Source organism: Dipodomys ordii, unplaced genomic scaffold (assembly GCF_000151885.1).
Source record: "Dipodomys ordii isolate 6190 unplaced genomic scaffold, Dord_2.0 Scaffold56, whole genome shotgun sequence".
NCBI lineage: Eukaryota > Metazoa > Chordata > Mammalia > Rodentia > Heteromyidae > Dipodomys > Dipodomys ordii.
This window is the reverse complement of record NW_012267272.1, coordinates 2,658,807-2,676,833: the sequence shown is the minus strand read 5'-3', so window position 1 is coordinate 2,676,833 and position 18,027 is coordinate 2,658,807. Positions and strand designations below refer to the sequence as shown.

The 18,027-nt window shown below is 42.4% G+C and overlaps 1 protein-coding gene across 1 annotated transcript in view; it reads right to left on the bottom strand.

Moving 5' to 3' along the window:
• The window catches only part of Lrguk (leucine-rich repeats and guanylate kinase domain containing), a 103,545-nt gene that overhangs the window by 36,713 nt on the left and 48,805 nt on the right, over positions 1 to 18,027 (bottom strand). The window contains exons 12-15 of the mRNA XM_013021543.1: positions 13,900 to 13,996; positions 9,314 to 9,427; positions 6,812 to 7,013; positions 4,888 to 4,983 (exon numbers count right to left, since the gene is read on the bottom strand). Of these exons, the coding sequence (XP_012876997.1) occupies positions 4,888 to 4,983; positions 6,812 to 7,013; positions 9,314 to 9,427; positions 13,900 to 13,996 (509 nt within the window). The remainder of the gene's footprint in view (positions 1 to 4,887; positions 4,984 to 6,811; positions 7,014 to 9,313; positions 9,428 to 13,899; positions 13,997 to 18,027) is intronic.

The following is an 18,027-nucleotide window of genomic DNA, read 5'->3' as shown; positions in this document are numbered from 1 at the left end:
CTCCCCGTGCGGGGACGAGCCTGCGACCCGCCCAGGGGGCTGCGGAAGCTCGGGTTCCGGCGGGCTGGGGGAGGAAGGCCCCGGCGCGGGCTCGGGGTCCTGGGAAGGGTCTGCGCCGTCCTGGCTCCCGGGGACCTCGGCGGGGACCTGCGCTCCGGAGGGACGGCCTCTCACCTGGCCGGCGGCCTGCAGTTTTGCCAGGCGCCTGGGGGAGGGGACCAGGTGAGCTGGCACCCCAGAGGTGGTCTTCTTGCTAGAAGATATCCCTGCTTTGATATAAACACAAGTTAGCTAAAGAAATGGTCTGCACTGTCTAGAAATAAGAACAACAACAACAAAACCCTCTTTCCCTTTGGTGATGCGTGGACACCCTCGAAGAGTCAAGTTACACCAACCGAGGAGACCTGGATTTGCCCTCCTTGGGAAGACTGTCTGCCATTCGCTTTAATAGAACTGAGGGCCTTGTTTGCCAACAGGAACGCGAATGAATACACACGGAAGAGGCGGAGTCTCAGAGCCAAGTTTGGGAGTGGAGAACATGTTTTCCATGTGATGAGATCTTAAGCGTTCTCCACTCTGGAGCTACGGGGCGGACATCAAGACTGACCAGGTCCCCCTGGCTTGTGTCCTTGTTTAATGGAGAGTCCCTGACGTTAAGTTCCAAGGGCCGTGAGGGGCCACGTCTGTTTACCCACATGGCCAGGGCTCAACAAGTGATGAATGGGAGAAACAGGGAAGAAAGGGTCCAGGAAAGGGTCGGGCAATGCAGTGTGAGAAGCTGCTGCCCTTATCCACCCCGGAGCCTCAGATTCCTTCCCCTGTCTGCCCTGGCTTCACTAATGGCTGTCAGAGGTGCCCAGCAATGCTGTGTCTGCAGAGAGGGATTGCTTCTTCCAGTCACCACAGGAGCACATCCATGGAGTAACTCTGCTCCCCAGCAGGCACCTGCTTGGGATGGAGCACTCATTTCATCTGAGGACACGGTACTGGAATGCGGAAGGGTCAGAGGTGACACTCCAGTATGGAACATTCTGGAAGAAACTTCCAGGGAGACTTGATATTCATAGGCTCCAAAACAAATGAGGTACCTACCTGAGGTGACCCCAGCACGGTCCTCCCCAGCAGCACCCCGGCCCCGGCCACCTTCCTCCTCGCGCTCTCTAGGCTCACACTGAGCCTCCTTTGCATCTGTCACAAGCCGGGCACCCGTGGCTCACGCCTGTAATCCTAGCTACTCAGGAGGCTGAGATCTGAGGATCGTGGTTCAAAGCCAGCCTGGGCAGGAAAGTATGAGACTCTTATATCTGATAAAAACCACTAGAAACCAGAAGTGGCGCAAGTGGCGCTGTGGCTCAAGCAGTAGAGCGCTCGCCTTGAGCTGAAGAGTGCAGGGACAACACCCAAGCCCAGAGTTCAAGCCCCACGACCGACCAAAAAAAAAAAGTCTCACAAACTTTCCTACCTGGACTGGTTTGGAAACACAATCCTCATCCCCACCTCCTGAGTAACTAGGACTACAGATGTGAGCCACCAGTGCCTGGCTAGATTCTTCCTTCCTTCCTTCCTTCCTTCCTCTCTCTTTCTTTCTTTCAGAAAATTAAAGAAAATGACTCTATTCCAAGTTAAAAAGATTATTGGTTCAATTTAGAACATAAAAGTAAGGCTTTACATTTCCAGTCCAGTTTTCTCACTGCTCAGCCCAATCATTCATAAACCTTAAACATCAGAGAGACAGAGACACAGGTGAGTGAGGCAACCAGTCAAGCGCAGGACACTGGCTCTGCTGGCCTGGGCCCCTTTCTCAGGAGGTCTTGATGTTTCATTTAGGCAATTATTATTGGGCTCTATCCTCCTGCACTGTAAATGCCTGGTCCATGCTCCTTAGCAAAATCTTCACAGTCGTAAAATTTAGAGAGGCCATTGGCTCGACTTCTTGGGTTATTAGAGATACCATAAAAGCTTATTAGTAAAGACTGTGCTCTTTCGAATTTTAAGTGTTCACTTGTATAATTTCTGTCACACTGTGTGCAAATTTATATTAGGCATCAAACTGGAAAAAAAAGTAACTTCCTCTGCAAATCAACTGCATAAGTAAGATAAAGTGTTTGGCTTAAGAGAACACAATCTTTTCCAAAATACTAAACCTGCCAGAAAAGCAAAGGTCTGTTGAGACTAGTAATAATGATATATGAAATGTAATTATGTCCCAGCTACTTTTTCAAACTGGAATTCTATTAGTCAATAACTGAATAACTTCTAGTCATTAAGTGTATCTGAGAATGAGAACGTTTCTATAAATTCTGTAATTCATGCCTTTCATTAAATCAGATAGGCCTAACCTAATTATTCTAAATAAATAAAGGTTTATCATACCCGTTAAAATAGGAGTCCATTTTCCTATGCACGCATTATCTGGTCTATTAATTTGCCAAATGGCAACTGCACTGAAGTGCAGTTGCTGGCTGCTGTGGAATAAGGACAGCTACAGCACCGCGGTGGGCCTACTTGCTGCTGAGGCTGTCTTTACCATGCTCCCATACAGAATCGCACGTTTCTCATCTACTCAGAACTGGTCAGACTCAGGGGACTGATGTGTGTTTCTCCAAACCCACAAGAGGCTGGTGTAAAAGCCAGCACACCAATTTATTAATTTACAATGGGAGATGGGTCCAGCTCAGGGATCAGGGAGGGGTGTTCTCACGTAAGGTAGCGCCTCCCACAGGAGCAGGTCCACTCAGGGGACCAAATTAAAGATCCAAAGGTTGCCTGGATAGCAAAGAATTAACACAAAGAGAGTCAGATTTCCTCAAGAGAAAGTCCTGTGGAGTTCTGGAAGCCTCGTGAGGTAGACTACACTATACTGCTTAATGATCGTGGCTTTCTAAAAAGCCAGTCTCTGCTGCAGATGATCAGATCAGAACTAGGTAGATACCCTGGCTCCTAATTTAATGCCCACCCTCCTTTGTAGAGAGCAACTCTCTGTACTCCACCGATGCCAGTTTGATAGGTCAAGTCACCTTTAATGTCTAGCTGGTAGATCATACCCTTGATAACTGTGTTCTTCCATGAGACCCAGAAGAAAATTCTTAGTCATAATCAGCTGAGTTTTAGGGTTACTTTTTGCTTTATCTGTTGTCAGCTACCATTTTGACTTTATTTCAAAACACCATGGACACTCAATTTGGAAAAATGCAAAGTGCAAAATGGCACAATTGGCTTGAACTCTGGCACAATTGCAACCTAACCTCTCTCCATTTGCCAGAATACAACCAAAGGCCAACAGAATCACAATTGGGCAAAGGGACACCAACGCCACAGCACAAAGCCACATCACATCTACAAAGCAGCAAGAACCGTGGGTAAAGGTATGGAAATGTGGAATCTAGGAATGGAGTTCAGCCCACTGAGAGATGGTTAAAACACATCTTATACGTAGTATACCATTAACCATTGTGACCACTTTAGGAGTACCACTCAGTGTGTTACGCACGTTCACATCACCACCATCCATTTCCAGAATTCTTCATTGTCTCAAACTCTGTACCCATGAAACAGTAACACTCCATTCGTCCTTCACTTAGCCTCTGGTCATCACTCTTCTACTTTCTGGTTCTATAAATCTGACTGTGTGAAGCATGTCACATAAATACAATTGAACAGTGGCTGCTATTTGTGACGAGCATATTTTGCTTACCATGTCTTTAAGGTTTATCTAAGCTATAGCATGTGTGAGGACTTCCTTCCTTTTTAAGCCTGGGTAATGTTTCACTGTATGTACATTAACATTCGTACCACCACTAGGTTGCTTCAGCCTTTGGCTAATGTAACTAATCCAGCTATGAACTTGAGTGCGTCATGATCTCTTCAAGATATTGCTTTCAATTCTTTGGTGGTATATATTGAGAAGCATCTAAATCATATGGGAACTCTTTTAATTTTTTTTTTTAGGAATTCACATACTATTTTCCACAGCAGCTATGATAGTTTACATTCCTAACAGTTTCACTCTGTGTGTGTGTGTGTGTCCTGGTAATAGTGCTTGAATCAAGGGCTCAACACTTTTGGCTTTCTTGCTCCTGGCTGGTGCTCTACCACTTGAACCACATCCCTAGTCCAGCTTTGTTGCCAGTTGATTGGAAAAAGCAGCTAGTTTCAAGCCAAGATCCAGGTCTCATCCTCCTAAGTAGCTGGCATTACAGGCACAAGGCAGCAGTGCCTGGCTTTGATAATTTTATTTTTTCTTATATAGTAGTTACACTAATGGGTCTGAGGTACACGGGGGAACCTTTCACATCCATCTAAAATCAGTTCTGTGCTAAAATTCTAAGTCAGGGCTTTAGAATTCCTAGATTCCACAGAGAAGCTCTCTTGTAAAGCCTCCATCACTTGCTGCTCATGACGCATGAGACAGAAGCAGAGCATGAGGTCTGGGTAGCAGCACGATAGCAACAGGGCCGGCACCAGATTTACATGCTCTGGCTACGGTTCTTTCTGCTATGCTTTTCAATGCAACGTTTTGAGGATTGGGGCAGTTTGGAGGAAAAAGGAAAGAAAACTCTTGAAATTCTTGGACAAAATATAAACCCCATGAGGACAACAACATCTCAGCCCCCTAAGAGAATTAAACTTCTGGAAGGCTAGGATCTGAATCATTAGACCAACCCTTGTCTACTGCTTTCTTCCAAGGGCCAGAAGGCCCCCAAAGCCCAGACTCCTGGATTCTATTAGGTTTCAGGGATGAACAATCACCTCAGGCGAATGACAGGCATTGGAGAGTCAGGAGCCAGCTGTGGCCTGGCAGATGAATACCCAAATAATAACAGATCTTTCTTACTGCATTAAAAAACAAACAAACAAGAAACCGGCACAAAGGACCTAGGATAGTACCTGAAGTTGGTGCCAAAGTCTTGGCAGGTTCCTCTGTCAATCCCAAGTATCCTCTAATGAGCTGACTCAGCTTTTGGTAGGCAGCGTCCAGATCATCTTCAGTAAAGGAGAGAGCACATTAATGACTGTAACAGGATCCTATCAAATTCAATCAGTGTTCAGTTGCTGAGGGTTCTGATTCCATCAACATTTACTATTATGAATACTGTGAGAGGCAGAATTCCAAGAGGTCCTGCAGTGTGGGCCATCAGAGATCACATCTGCGATTATGTACGTCTATGGCAAGGGGGATTTTTTTTGGAATATAGAATTAAGGTTGCTAATGAGTTTGTGCGTATCAAAAAGGGGATTATCTAAGTGGGCCCACTTAATCATATGAGTTCCACAAAAGAAGAGCTTTCCCCCTGTTGGCACAGAAGAGAAAGTCAGAGACTCAATGAATGTAAAGGATCAAATGCGCTGTTGTTGGCTAGAAGATGGTGGAGGGCCATGTGGATAAGACCTGAAAGAAAATTCTAGAAGCAACCCTTGGCAAACAGCCAACAAGGAAACAAGGACATCAGTCCTAAAACTACAAAAATATGCATTCTGATGACAAGATAAATTTGGGCGTAGAGTTTTCCTTCCCCAGCCTTCAGAAGAGCCAGCTGGCACTGGACTCTCAGCCTCCGACCATGCACAAAGCACCCAGCCATGCCCAACCCGACTCTCCACCAATGGTTGCACTGTGACCTAATGAATGAGCATTGCTTTTAGCTGCTAAATGTGAGCATTTCCATGCAATAGTGGAAAACCACTATGATGGGGTTACTATGTTAACGTGCTTCAGAGATCAAATACTATTATGTTGAACCATATACAATTATTGTTTGCATAGGTGAAAAAAGTTGAATATCAATCTGGGTAGTGGTAGCTCATGCCTATACTCAGGAGGCTGAGATCTGAGGATTGCAGTTTGAAGCCAGGCTGGGCAGGAAGTCTGTGAGACTGGAAGTGGTGTTTTGGCTCAAGTGGTAGAGTACTAGCCTTGAGCACAAAGAGGCTCAGGACCCAGGCCCTGAGTTCAAGCCTCAGGACAGGCAAAAAAAAAAAAGAAAAAGAAAAAAATTTGACTATCATTTGGTTCAGTTTTAATGTCCATAAGTGGTGAAATTCTGTAGTTTGAGGTAATGTAAGTACATAACTTTTTTTTTTTTGGTCATGGGGTTTGAACTCTGGGCCTGGGCGCTGTCCCTCAGCTCTTCAGCTCAAGGCTAGCGCTCTACCACTTGAGCCACAGCACCACTTCCTCTTAAAAACTGTAAACTATAATATTACATCTATGGCTGTAAATCTGGCTTTTTGTAGTAACAGAATGACTTAGAGATTTTTCCTCATATTTACATAGAGTGGTATGTTTTCTCATTTCTTTTTATGGATTTTTAAAAAAATACAGTGCAATTTAAAAATACACAGAATTTTCTAAATTTCAGGATATTCTTCCTCTAATTACTGTTCCAAGTAACTGTCCATTTCTGAGATCATTTTTGAAAATGTTCATTTTAGACAGATATTTTCATGATCATGATAATTTTAGTAGCTGGGTTTTTAACCTAAAGGTAGATTATGATAAAACTGAGTTTCATATAATTTAAAATGCACCTTTGAAATTACATATTTTATAACTTTGTTTTCACAATGTCCCCTAAAGAAGAAACCTATTCTAGGGCCATTTCACACCAAATCATGTTAGAGAATAATGAGGATAATACTCTGATTAAAATAGTGGAAACCCAGGTCTTGTGAATTCTTTTGTACCTTTTATTTATTTTGTGATTCATTGCCTCAATAAAACTTTTCCCAAAGGATTTTTTCCCCATGACACAAATTTTTAATCCAGTGATCTTACATAGCAAAAAGTAAAACTCTGATGAGAGTTACTAACCTGCATTGATGACAGCATCAAAATACCCTGGAAATTTGTGATTAATTTTAATATAAAGGTCCACTCTGGAGACGGCAAATTCAATTTCTGCACGACTGAATAACCCTTTCCTCCGCAGGTGTCCCTCATATTTTTCCTTGTTCATGGGCACCACCAAGATATATCGTGGCTCAAAATAAGAATATTTCAAACTTCTTACACCCTAGGCATTTAAAGAAATGATAATAAGATGGAACAGAGACAAGATTTAGAGATCATAATCACCAGAGATTTAGAGATCATAATCACTGTTGAAAAATTTATCTGTAGAACTAGTAACTATTTTCTAATGAATATTTCAAGACTAGATTACTTTTTTCTTGTCATCAAATATTAAAGTATCATTGGAAATATTAGAATTCATTCCACCTGGTTGTTCCCTGATTAATCATTCTAATGAATAAGGCTGCTAAAAAAGAAAATTACTAGATATAAAAATCGGTACATTCACAGCAGTACTGCCACTTTATTACTGAAAAGCAATTTCAATTCCATTATTGCAGTTGGTTTTCTTGGAGCATCAGGATACAGAAATCTTACCAGGCAGAAAGGTTCCTTCCTTACCCCTTGTCATTACCTTGGCCCCTTTCTGTTCCTAAGCCAGCAGCCTGGGTTTGCTAGTTCCAGTGATATTTCGTGGCCTCTGACTGGAGTCAGAAAGGCCAAACTCATGGTAATCTACTAACCAGGAGATCATAGGCTGAAGAGTCTGCAAACCTGGAGAGCTTGATTATAACCACAGCTCTACAACTCCTATTGACCCCGCAGAAATCACCCAGGCTCGCTGGGTATCCTTTTCCCCATAGGAGGAAGTAAAAGAATGAATGATTCCAACCTCTCAAGTTCACTCCAGCTCAATTCTATCATCAGCTCAACTCAAACCCAAAAATCTTCCTTTCAAAAATTCAATAGGGCGGGGCCCCAGTAGGCTCAAGCCTGTAATCCTAACTATTCAGGAGTCCAAGATAGGCGAACTTGGGCAGTAAAGCCATGAGATTTTTACTTCCAATTAACTAGGAAAACACTGAAAGTACAGCAGTGGCTCAAGTGGGAGGGCACCAGCCTTGAGTGAAAAAGCAAAGTGAGATTGCGAAGCCCTGAATTCAAGTCCCAGTACTGGAACAGAGCAATTAAAAAAGCATCTTTTTGTTGTTGTTTCTGTTCGAATTGCTTTGTAAAAATACTTGATAAAAAGTTTTGACCTGGACAAGGCAAAAACAAAAATAAATATATTTTTGAATGCAGAATGCAGTATTTTTTTTTGATTCTACCTTATTGTAGCTCACACTTAGCTGAGTGATGGCTCCTGTTTTACCTTTTTTTCCTTTAAGAGCTTATTCCTACTAATTTCTAGGAGGTTGAGTCTGTAAATGATGTTTTATGCCCCTGGTTCTCCCCAACAGAAGTATTTTTCCAAACTTTCCTTCAGGTTGACTCCTCATTTTAAAAGGAGCTTGCATTTCTTCCTATTGAAGTTGTGTGTGGTGTGTGTGTGTGTGTGTGTGTGTGTGTGTGTGTGTGTGTGTGTGTGTGTACTAGGGCTTGAACTCAGGGCCAAATTGATCTCTTAGTTTTTCTGCTCAAGGCTGGTACTCTACCACTTCACCCACAGCTTGATTTCCAGCTTTTTGCTGGTTACTTGGAGATAAGAATCTCCTAGACTCTGCTGGAGCTGGTTTGGAACCATCATCCTCAGATCTCAGGCATGAGCCAGCAGAGCCCAGTGGAGATACTTCTTAAAGATACACAAACCAGTCAACTACAGAAAGATAAGGATGGAATGATGGGAGAGGTGTGACCAGCTTCGTGGAAGCTAAGGAATCGCAATACTAATCAAGGAGCCACAAAAGAGATTTCCATTTTCTGTGAAGTTACAAGGGAAATGTAGAAGAGATTCAGAGTCAATAGGAAAGAAAGATGGGCTGCCAGGATAGAGAAAGGGAAATCTCCTGAAAATTTACTAAGTTGTCAGAAATATAAAAATATTGCTCCCAGGGAGCAACTAGAGTCCAGTGACACTACTGGCCACACATCTCCCAGGAAAAGAAGAAACAAGGCACTCAGAGCCTTCCACACCCTGAGGAGACACGGAAGCAGATCTAGCTTCACCTAACACCAACTCATACAAAACAGAGGCCAGGCTGTGAAAAGAAAAAGGATTAATTAGTGAGGAAACAAAAGAAAATGCAGCTGGAACTGCAGTTTGACTTATACTGTATATGTAATTTCTTGGATTATAATCCAATTAACTTTTCACATCTGGCCTTCCCGATGCTAATTATAAACTTAATAACTCACACTTCACTATGCAATTCTCTTGTGTCTAGTAGTATGACCAAGTAGTTCAGACAAGTCTCTTTCTGACCACACAAGGCAGCCCAGACCACAACACACACACACACACACACACACACACACACACACACACACACACACCCTTCTGATTAAATGAAAAACACTTACTTCTATTTCCATATGAATACAGCTTGCCAACCCATCTCTTGCAATATCTTCCACAGTGTCTCTGTTTAATCCATAACTGTGATTACCATAATTAAATGTCAGAATGAATTTTCCCTGGAATTTGAAAAATCACAAAGAATTTTATGTAACTGTGACCCTAATGGAATTTAAGTGAGTAAAACCAGTTGATGTCTTATTTTTAAACAATCCCATAAAACTTAAAAATAGTAGCCACTATGTAAGAAGCACAAAATGACAAAGGGTTATGAAATTTAACATCAAACTAGTAGAGAGAAAGAAAGAGAGAGAGAGAGTGTGTGTGTGTGTGTGTGAGAGAGAGAGAAAGGGAGGGAGGGAGAGAGAGAGAGAGAGAGAGAGAGAGAGAGAGAGAGACTTGTTCAGAATTACCAACTTACCAAAAAAAATTCGGTGTTCAGAAATAATTTATCGACAAAATGTGAGAGGAGGGATCAAGACTGAAGCTTATGGTAGAATGAATCATTTTGCTTTCTTACCCACTTCCTGCTAAATCTACACCACAAACCTCTATTCCTGAAGGAGCAAAGGTAATGGCTTGCTCTTTTCCTTAGCCCTTTCAGCTCCGCCAGCTGCCCAGCTAGTCCAGAGTCTCCCATTCCCCCAAACCTTGCGTTTCAAGATAAGCCATGAAGTATGGGAAATTCCTAAAGGCTTTGAATTACAGGGACATCCTAAAAGCTTTGAAAAGTTGACCCAGCCTGTTTTTCCTCATACATATGGCTTCTCATTGAAATTGCCCCAAATGTTGCCTGCTGCATAGCCATTTGGACTATAAATACCTGTATGTATAGTCTGTATTCTGGAAACTTAGTTCTTCCAACAGCTGTACGCCCTTGCCAGAAATGGAAGTAAAAACACACCTCTCAAATTCTCCATGACTTTTTCCTTTGATAATGTTATATTTATTAAGCCATTACCTCTCATCTAACTAGAAGAAGGAGGAACAAAAATGCAGATGACCTTGGTAAGTGTGACTTTTCATATGCCTGTCTCTGAAATAAATAATGAAGTGAAAAACCTTCAAGGTTGCTTTGATTTCCTTCAAATGGCAGCCACATCATTAAGAACAGCGGGAACAGAGGGTCAGCTGCTGCCCTCACGGCTCCAGATGTTGATGTGTGCGCGCTGCCCGGGATGAGGTATTGGGCGGGAGTCACAGAATGTCTCTGCAGGTTGGCTGGGTCTCCAGGGGATACATCTGCTGAGGGTGATGAGGAAAACCCACACCCCCTTACTCGAACAAGCTTCTGAGTTAACAACCTCGTAAGAAATATACCAAAACTTTACTCTGGCACTGTCATTCTCTTTCTACATATTCATCTATCTTTATGATATTTATGTAAGTAGACAGCTGGTTCTCAGATGTGTATGTGTGTATGTGTGTGTGTGTGTGTGTGTGTGTGTGTGTGTGTGTGTGGCTGTGGGGTGATTAATTTTATCTGTTAACTTGAAGGATGTTCTGGGTGAGATTAACATTTACTGGTGATCAGAGCTGGGCTCTCACCTATAGTTACTCAGGAAGCTGAGTAGCTATGGGGAAATCACACAAAGCCTAGTCAGAAAAAGTGCTTGGGATTCTATCTCCAATATTGGCAAAATTCTGTACTGAAGGTATGGCTCCTGTAGTAAAGTACCAGCTGTGGGCAAGCAAGCCCACCCAGAGCCTGGGGTCCGTAGTTCAAACTCTGGTACAAGGAAGCTAACTGCCCTTCACGTGTGGGCAGACCTCATGCAATCAGGTGCCTGCACAGTACATGCAAGTGAGCCTTTGGGCCCATCTACACAATCAGCTCTCCTTGGCCTCTAGGCTGCCCCAACCCACACTGCAGATACAACACATGCAATATATATTGTATGTTTAGTTACTGTGCGTCCAAGTATTTTCTTCTGTGGGGCCTAAACATATTTTCTGAAAGAATATAAGGTTGGGAAAAACCTTTAATTTTCTAGATCGAGACACACATCTGGCCATACTCCTTTAACTCTCCATCCTAGCCATTTCATTTCCCCAAAAGAGGGACAGTTACAATGGGCAAGTGATTGTGAGTTATAAAAGGGGTTGTGTGTCTGAGAGCACATGTGTGTGTGGGCGGGGGAGCTGTGAGTTGGGAGGAGGCGTGCCGATGTGGGAGGATTGCAGGTCTGTGTACTGAGCCTATCACAGCAGGTGGGTGTGACTTCCACAGTGGGTGGGCGGGGTACGGTATACCAGGGGACTGCCAGAGGAGCGGGGCTGTCTGGGTGGGCGTTGTATGTATGGAAGGGTGTTCGATGTGCAGATGGCTGAGTACGTGGGAGTGACTGGCAATCATGACTAAATGTGTGGTGAATTTATAATCCCTAGATGGATCTCTCATGAGACAGTTTCACACACTTAAGAAAAAAAGATCAGAGGCAAAATCCAAGATAAAGAGGATTACATGATATTGAAGTAATATATGTTAGCAGAAAGAGTAAAAGTGAATACTTCTCAGGCACATGAGAAGTTGTGTGGAAGGAGTAAAACTCTAAGGTTTAATACAGCACAGAAGTACAGTGATTTGTTAGACTTGAAATGGAACCAAACTTGCTTATAGCCCGTTGAGGCCTGGAACGTGAGGGAAGCCAGTGGGACGCACTGAGGGAACGTGAACTGGCTAGAAGAAATTAACATTTACATCAGAAATGAGGTGTCTTCTTGGCATATATTCATTGTACATAATGGGTTCATTATGACATTTTTCATACATGCAACTAATGTACTTTTATTGTATTTACACCCCATTCTTCTTTCTCATACCACTTCCCACTGCTTCTCATGCTCTTCTCAAATAACTCCCCTTCTTCCAGGTCTCAAAGCATAAAACCTGGAAGAAGAAAGGGAGTGCATGCAAGGGAAAACATTCAATGTTTGTTTTTCAAGATTCTGGCTTATTTCACTTAATATGGAGGTCTCCAGTTCCATCTTCTTCTTCTTTTTTCATATGACATGATTTCATTCCTCTTATAGTCCCATTGTGTTATCTATGCCACATTTTCTTTATTCATCTGTGGATGGGAATCCAGACTGACCCCAGAACTTGGTATTGCATGCTGACTTAAGATTTGATTGGGTTTATACCCAAGCTGTTTGAGGAACTCCATATTGATTTCCATAGTGGCTGGACTAATTGACATTCTCATCAATAATGTATAAGGGAACTAGCTGTCTTTTAACCTAAAGAGTCTCAAGAGCATGCTTCTTAGTAAAATCAAGATAATTCCTGAAGTCTCTATTAAGACTTTTAGGAATATGAAATTCTACAGTACTCTTAATAAATCAAGTTGAACTGCCAATATACAGCCCTAGGAGAGAAAATTATAATGCCCAAGCTGTTCTTTTGATGAAAGCTGTTGAGGAAGTAGAAGACATATTCACTTGGGATTTTTCTGTGAGCATAAGAGAAGTCCTGAAACATGCACCATTTATACAGTTAATCATTCAAAATTAAATGAATGAGATAGAAGCTGGTGACTCACATCTATAATCCTAGCTCTTTAGGTGGCTGAGATCTGAGGATTGTGGTTCAAAACCAGCCCAGGCAGGAAAGTTTATGAGACTCTTATCTCCATTAACGACCAAAAAAACCCAGAAGTAGAGCTGTGGTTCAAGTGGTAGATAGTACTCAGGCCCTAAATTCAGGAGTGAACGAAAGAAGTATACAGTGACAGTAGATTGTTTGCATGTTGAAAATAGAATAATCAAACCTGTTAAAATTGTTTTAGAAAGAAGGCAAAGGAATTAGATTGACTGGAATATATAGTATGCACACGGAGAAATGTCACAATGAAATTCTATCCTGTATGACTAATGTATGCTGATAATAAAGAGCAGTAATATAAACAAAGATAATGAAGTTCATGGTAAAGAAAAAAGCAAAAGCCTCACTAATTCATTAGTGTAAATGATGATAAGAGATTCTCTGAGCTAGGGTCATGCATGGTATGTATTGACATCAGCATGAACTTTCAACAGGGCTGACAGGATTCTGTTAGCATATGAAAATCAAAAGGCAACATAGAAATTGTTTTGTGAAAATGGATCTGAAGGTGGAAACACTGGGTGCTACCACTGACTAGATGACCAGCGTTTCAGTAAAAAAATGCATTCAAGTTGAAGGATCTTTAGAACACAAAATTTTCATTTTTCCCTTTGCAGGAGGTGGTAATGGGGGTTGAACTCAAAGCTTTGTGCTTGCTACCTAGGTGCTCTAAACTTGAGATGTAACTCTATCTCCGTTTGCAATTGTTTTATTTTATATAGGGTCTCATGTTTATGCCCAGGCTGGCTTGGACAATGATCTTCCTATTTACATAGTTAGTATTACAGGAATGTACAACCTTGCTAACTTTTTGCCCAGTATGGCTTTGATCTTTGAACTTCCTTATCTCCATCTCTTGGTTAATTGGGATTACAGCTGTGAGCCACCACACCTGGTTTATTTTTCCCTCTTTTCAAAACCACTATTTCCTAATATTGTTGACAGAGAGTAGGAACTGTTTATGCAGTAAAAATACAACATTCTTACCATGTTTAGCATTTCATCAAAAACCTCTTGAGAGATAAAATGATAATCAACCCGATCCCCTTCTCCAAAATACGGAGGTCGTGTGGTATGGCAAGGCCTGAAATCACAAAACAGACAACCTTGTCGATTTCTATGAACTTGACATTCAAAAATGGAAAGGCTTTCAGGATAAAGAATGTGTAACCAGTGAAGATGATCCAGGGGTCATAACGTTACATAATTGTGGAAACATTTTTTTTTTTGGTTGGTCATGGGGCTTGAACTCTGGGCTTGGGTGCTATCCCTGAGCTCTTCAGCTCAAGGCGAGCGCTCTACCACTTGAGCCACAGCACCACTTCTGGTTTTCTAGTGGTTTATTGGAGATAAGAGTCTCATGGACTTTCCTGCCCGGGATGGCTTTGAACCGAGATCATCAGATCTCAGCCTCCTGAGTAGCTAGGAATACAGGCATAAGCCACTGGCGCCCGCCCGGCTGTGGAAACATTTAATCAGCAGAGTCTATAAGGATCTCTCTCTCTGATCTCTCTCTCTCGATCTCTCTCTCTCTCTCTCTCTCTCACACACACACACACATACACACGCGCGCGCACACACACACACACGTTGGCTTATCAGTGCCACGTTTCTATTTGCTTCTGAGCCACCCCCTCTGCCATCACATTGTCATCCTTGAGGAAGTATAATGTTGTTGATTACTCACCTAACTGCTTTCCAGTTTTTGGTGCTTGATGAGCACTTCTGGTAGGCTGCCTCCTCTGTTCCACCTGGTTGCCCACCCCAGTGCTTTTCTTAACCTCCTTTGGGGAATGATGTACCTCTTTATACTTTCCTAGCCTTGGCGTGCACAACTGCTTCCCAATTCTCTTCTCAGGGTCCCATCTCATCCCCCTCTTGAGGAGGAAACATGTTATTCACCCGGCCTGCAGGCCAATGCCAGTATTGTGTAGGGGCCTCGCATGGGGATCCAGGGGTCCCGTGCAGAGTGGAGAGCTCAACTCACCCGCAGAGATCTGAAGAGGCGTCCCCACCCGCAGAGGTCTGAAGAGGCGTCCCCACCCACACCGTCCGGGCTATTCACCCACCAGACGCCTGTCTGCCTTCCTAGTGCTGTCTGGTTTCTCCCGTCTTCCCCAGCAACGTGGAAGGACTCTGCCTTGCTCATTGTTCTTTCCCAAGGCTAGCATATAGGGGCCTTCACTGAATATTTGTAAATTCAAGGAAAAGTAAAGTGGTAACAGCTGCATAGAGGGACTTGTCCAAGATCCCAGAACCAGAATATAGGGTTTCCAACACCCGATGAGTTGTGTGTGTGTGTGTGTGTGTATACAAGTGTGTATGCACATGCATGCCAGGACCTAAAGGCTCTGCATTCTCACTTGGCACTTTTGTCAAGTGTGATGTTTTACCATTTGAGCCATGCCTCTACTTCTGGCTTTTTGTTAAGTTAACTGGACAGAAGAGTCTGGTGGACTTTCCTCCTCAGGCTGGTTTTGAACCTCATTCCATAGATCTCAGCCTCCTAAGTAGCGAGGATTATAGTTATGAGTCATCAACTGCTGGCTTTCCCTGGGACTCTTGATTTTATATTATTCTGCCTTCCTGTTTCCAGTTCTAGGAATGCTAACTGATTCTTTTGGATATTATCCTATTGTTTTAAAATTTGAGATGAGGCTAGCTAAGCTTGACTGATAACTTTCATTTTATTCCACACAAAAAATATGAGTCTGGTATTACTTCTTATTTCTGTTTTATAGATGATGAAACTAAGTTACAGCACCCAGGTATGTTAAGAAGTAGCAACATCTAGATGAATCCAGTGTCAGCCCTTTCAACTAAAAGAATTAAGCTGCAACCTCAAAAGTCTCTTCACTACAGAGCCAAGGCCTATTAATATTTATAGTTCATGCAGCTGTTCCCTTTCTATTTTTTTAAGTCTTTAGTTATGTTCCCTTTCTACTGTAATCAAGAATTAACTGTCCTGGGTAATTTTAAGGTCTTCACATGACATTGAAATTGTCCACTCAGAAAGGAATATACTTTCTAAGAGAAGACTGTCAAGATACTGCAATATTTGTTTTGCTGTTGGAACTCACTGGCATTTCTCCTCATGCCTTGGCAGAGACCTCAGACTCCTATCTACTGGTGTCCTTGACAGTCACAAGAGATAAACTGGTGCCCTGGCACCCTGATTGAAAACCTTTAGAAGGGTCTTTCCATGCTACACTGAATTAACACTTCCCAACAAAGGGACTGAGTGGCAGAGATTTTTTTTTCTTCAGAATTTCTAAAAAGAAGGTAAAACAAAGAAGCAATGTGAAGCATGTGGACAGGCAGATAGAGATGGCTGTACTGAAGGAGTGGAAGTGAATGAGGGTAACACTTGCAATGGCTGGGGAACTTTCTAATAGGAAGGACTTAAGATGACTTATGGGTTTTTGAACTGTCATCCAATTTTCACATGTGAAAATGTCAGCTGTATGCTGCTGAAATTTGACCATCTTAAAAAGGAAATATTTCATAATAATTAAGGTAAGCTGGCACTGGTGGCTCATGCCTATAATCCTAGCTACCCAGGAGGTTGAGATCTGAGGATCATGGTTCAAAGCCAGCCCTGACAGGAAAGCCCGTAAGACTCTTATCTCCAATAAACCACTAGAAAACCGGAAGTGGTGCTGTGGCTCAAGAGGTAGAGTGCTCGCCTTGAGCTAAAGAGCCCAGGGACAGCGCCCAAGCCCAGAGTTCAAGCTCCATGACAAAAAAAAAAAAAAAAAAGGAAAAATTAAGGTAATGTTTCACCACACTTAGAAAAAAAATTGTCAAAATTATACAAACAACTTTGCTTGGGCCAGCACTTTCAAGATCCTTCTCTTTACTGAAGTTTTTCTATGAGTTTATTGTTTACTAATCCATTAACTAGCTAAATCATTATACTCAACTTGCCTGTTAGTTGTACTTAACAAATGTAAGTATTAACTTGGACACAAACTTTAGACTAGTTATAAAAGTCTAAGAGGGAGGAAGTTTGCTAATTCACCAAGTCCATGGACAGGAGACAATCCAGAGGAAAAGGAATCTAGAAGGCCAGGACAAGCAACGGAATACTTAAATATCCAAGAAAAAAGCAATAGGAAGAAGGATGTCTAAGAGCGAGCAGAAGCGCATCCCTACAATTGTGACTCCAAAGCACACAGATTTAGAATCTCAATTCTGGACCAGACTGACTCAGGAAATCATGAACTTCTCGTTCAGGCAGGGGATTGGCTGTGAGGACATCTGAATTCAAGGATATTACAGCAAGCTATGTTGTTAAGTAAACTCTTTCGATGGGTACCCACCAAAGCCTAAGTATTCCTAGAGTACTAGACAGGTAAATTACATTGCTCTTATCACTCAAGGCAAATACATGTCAATAATTGTACAATTTAAAGGATCATGAATATAAGGGATTCCAGCACCACTCTGTGTGTCAGAATGTTGGAACTGGTGCATTCACTACTCTGCCCATGTTCCAGTGACCACACATCTTCCCCTTGTCACTATATTCAAACTAGTCTTCTTGCCGGCAGCCTTTCTTCCCCAAGCCCTGTTCCAAACTGACCACCAGGTGTGTTTTCTAACATACAACTGGAATCACTTCATTTCCTTCTTATGACCCGTTTGTGATCAAACCCCTGTCTATGTTTCCAGTCTTGTCTTTTGCCCATCTCCTTCTACAGATTGAGTCTCTAGTTTATACTGCAAGGCACTTTTACACTTGCATTGAACGAAACTTTCCTACTGTTCTCTCTGCAGGGAGAGTTTGGCCCTTAGATCACCTCCACTTTGCTTTGAGTTCTATTACAGGCTTTTTACTTCCCTCATAAGAGCCCACACCAAGTTATCTTGTTGGATAATCTCATAGTAGCTTGATTGTAGCCTGCCAGGAGAACAAGACCGTGTCTGTTCATTACCAGCATGTGGACCAGGCTAAACACTGAGTGAATAAATGAATCATTCTACAAGTTTGTTACATTGGGATAAATGGATTCATTAGATAAATGGATTCATTGGGTTTAGTCTGCTTGAGCGCATACCTTCTCATGCAGGTAAACAGCTATGGTCTTGTTTTACCATGATGCTAAGTGCAAA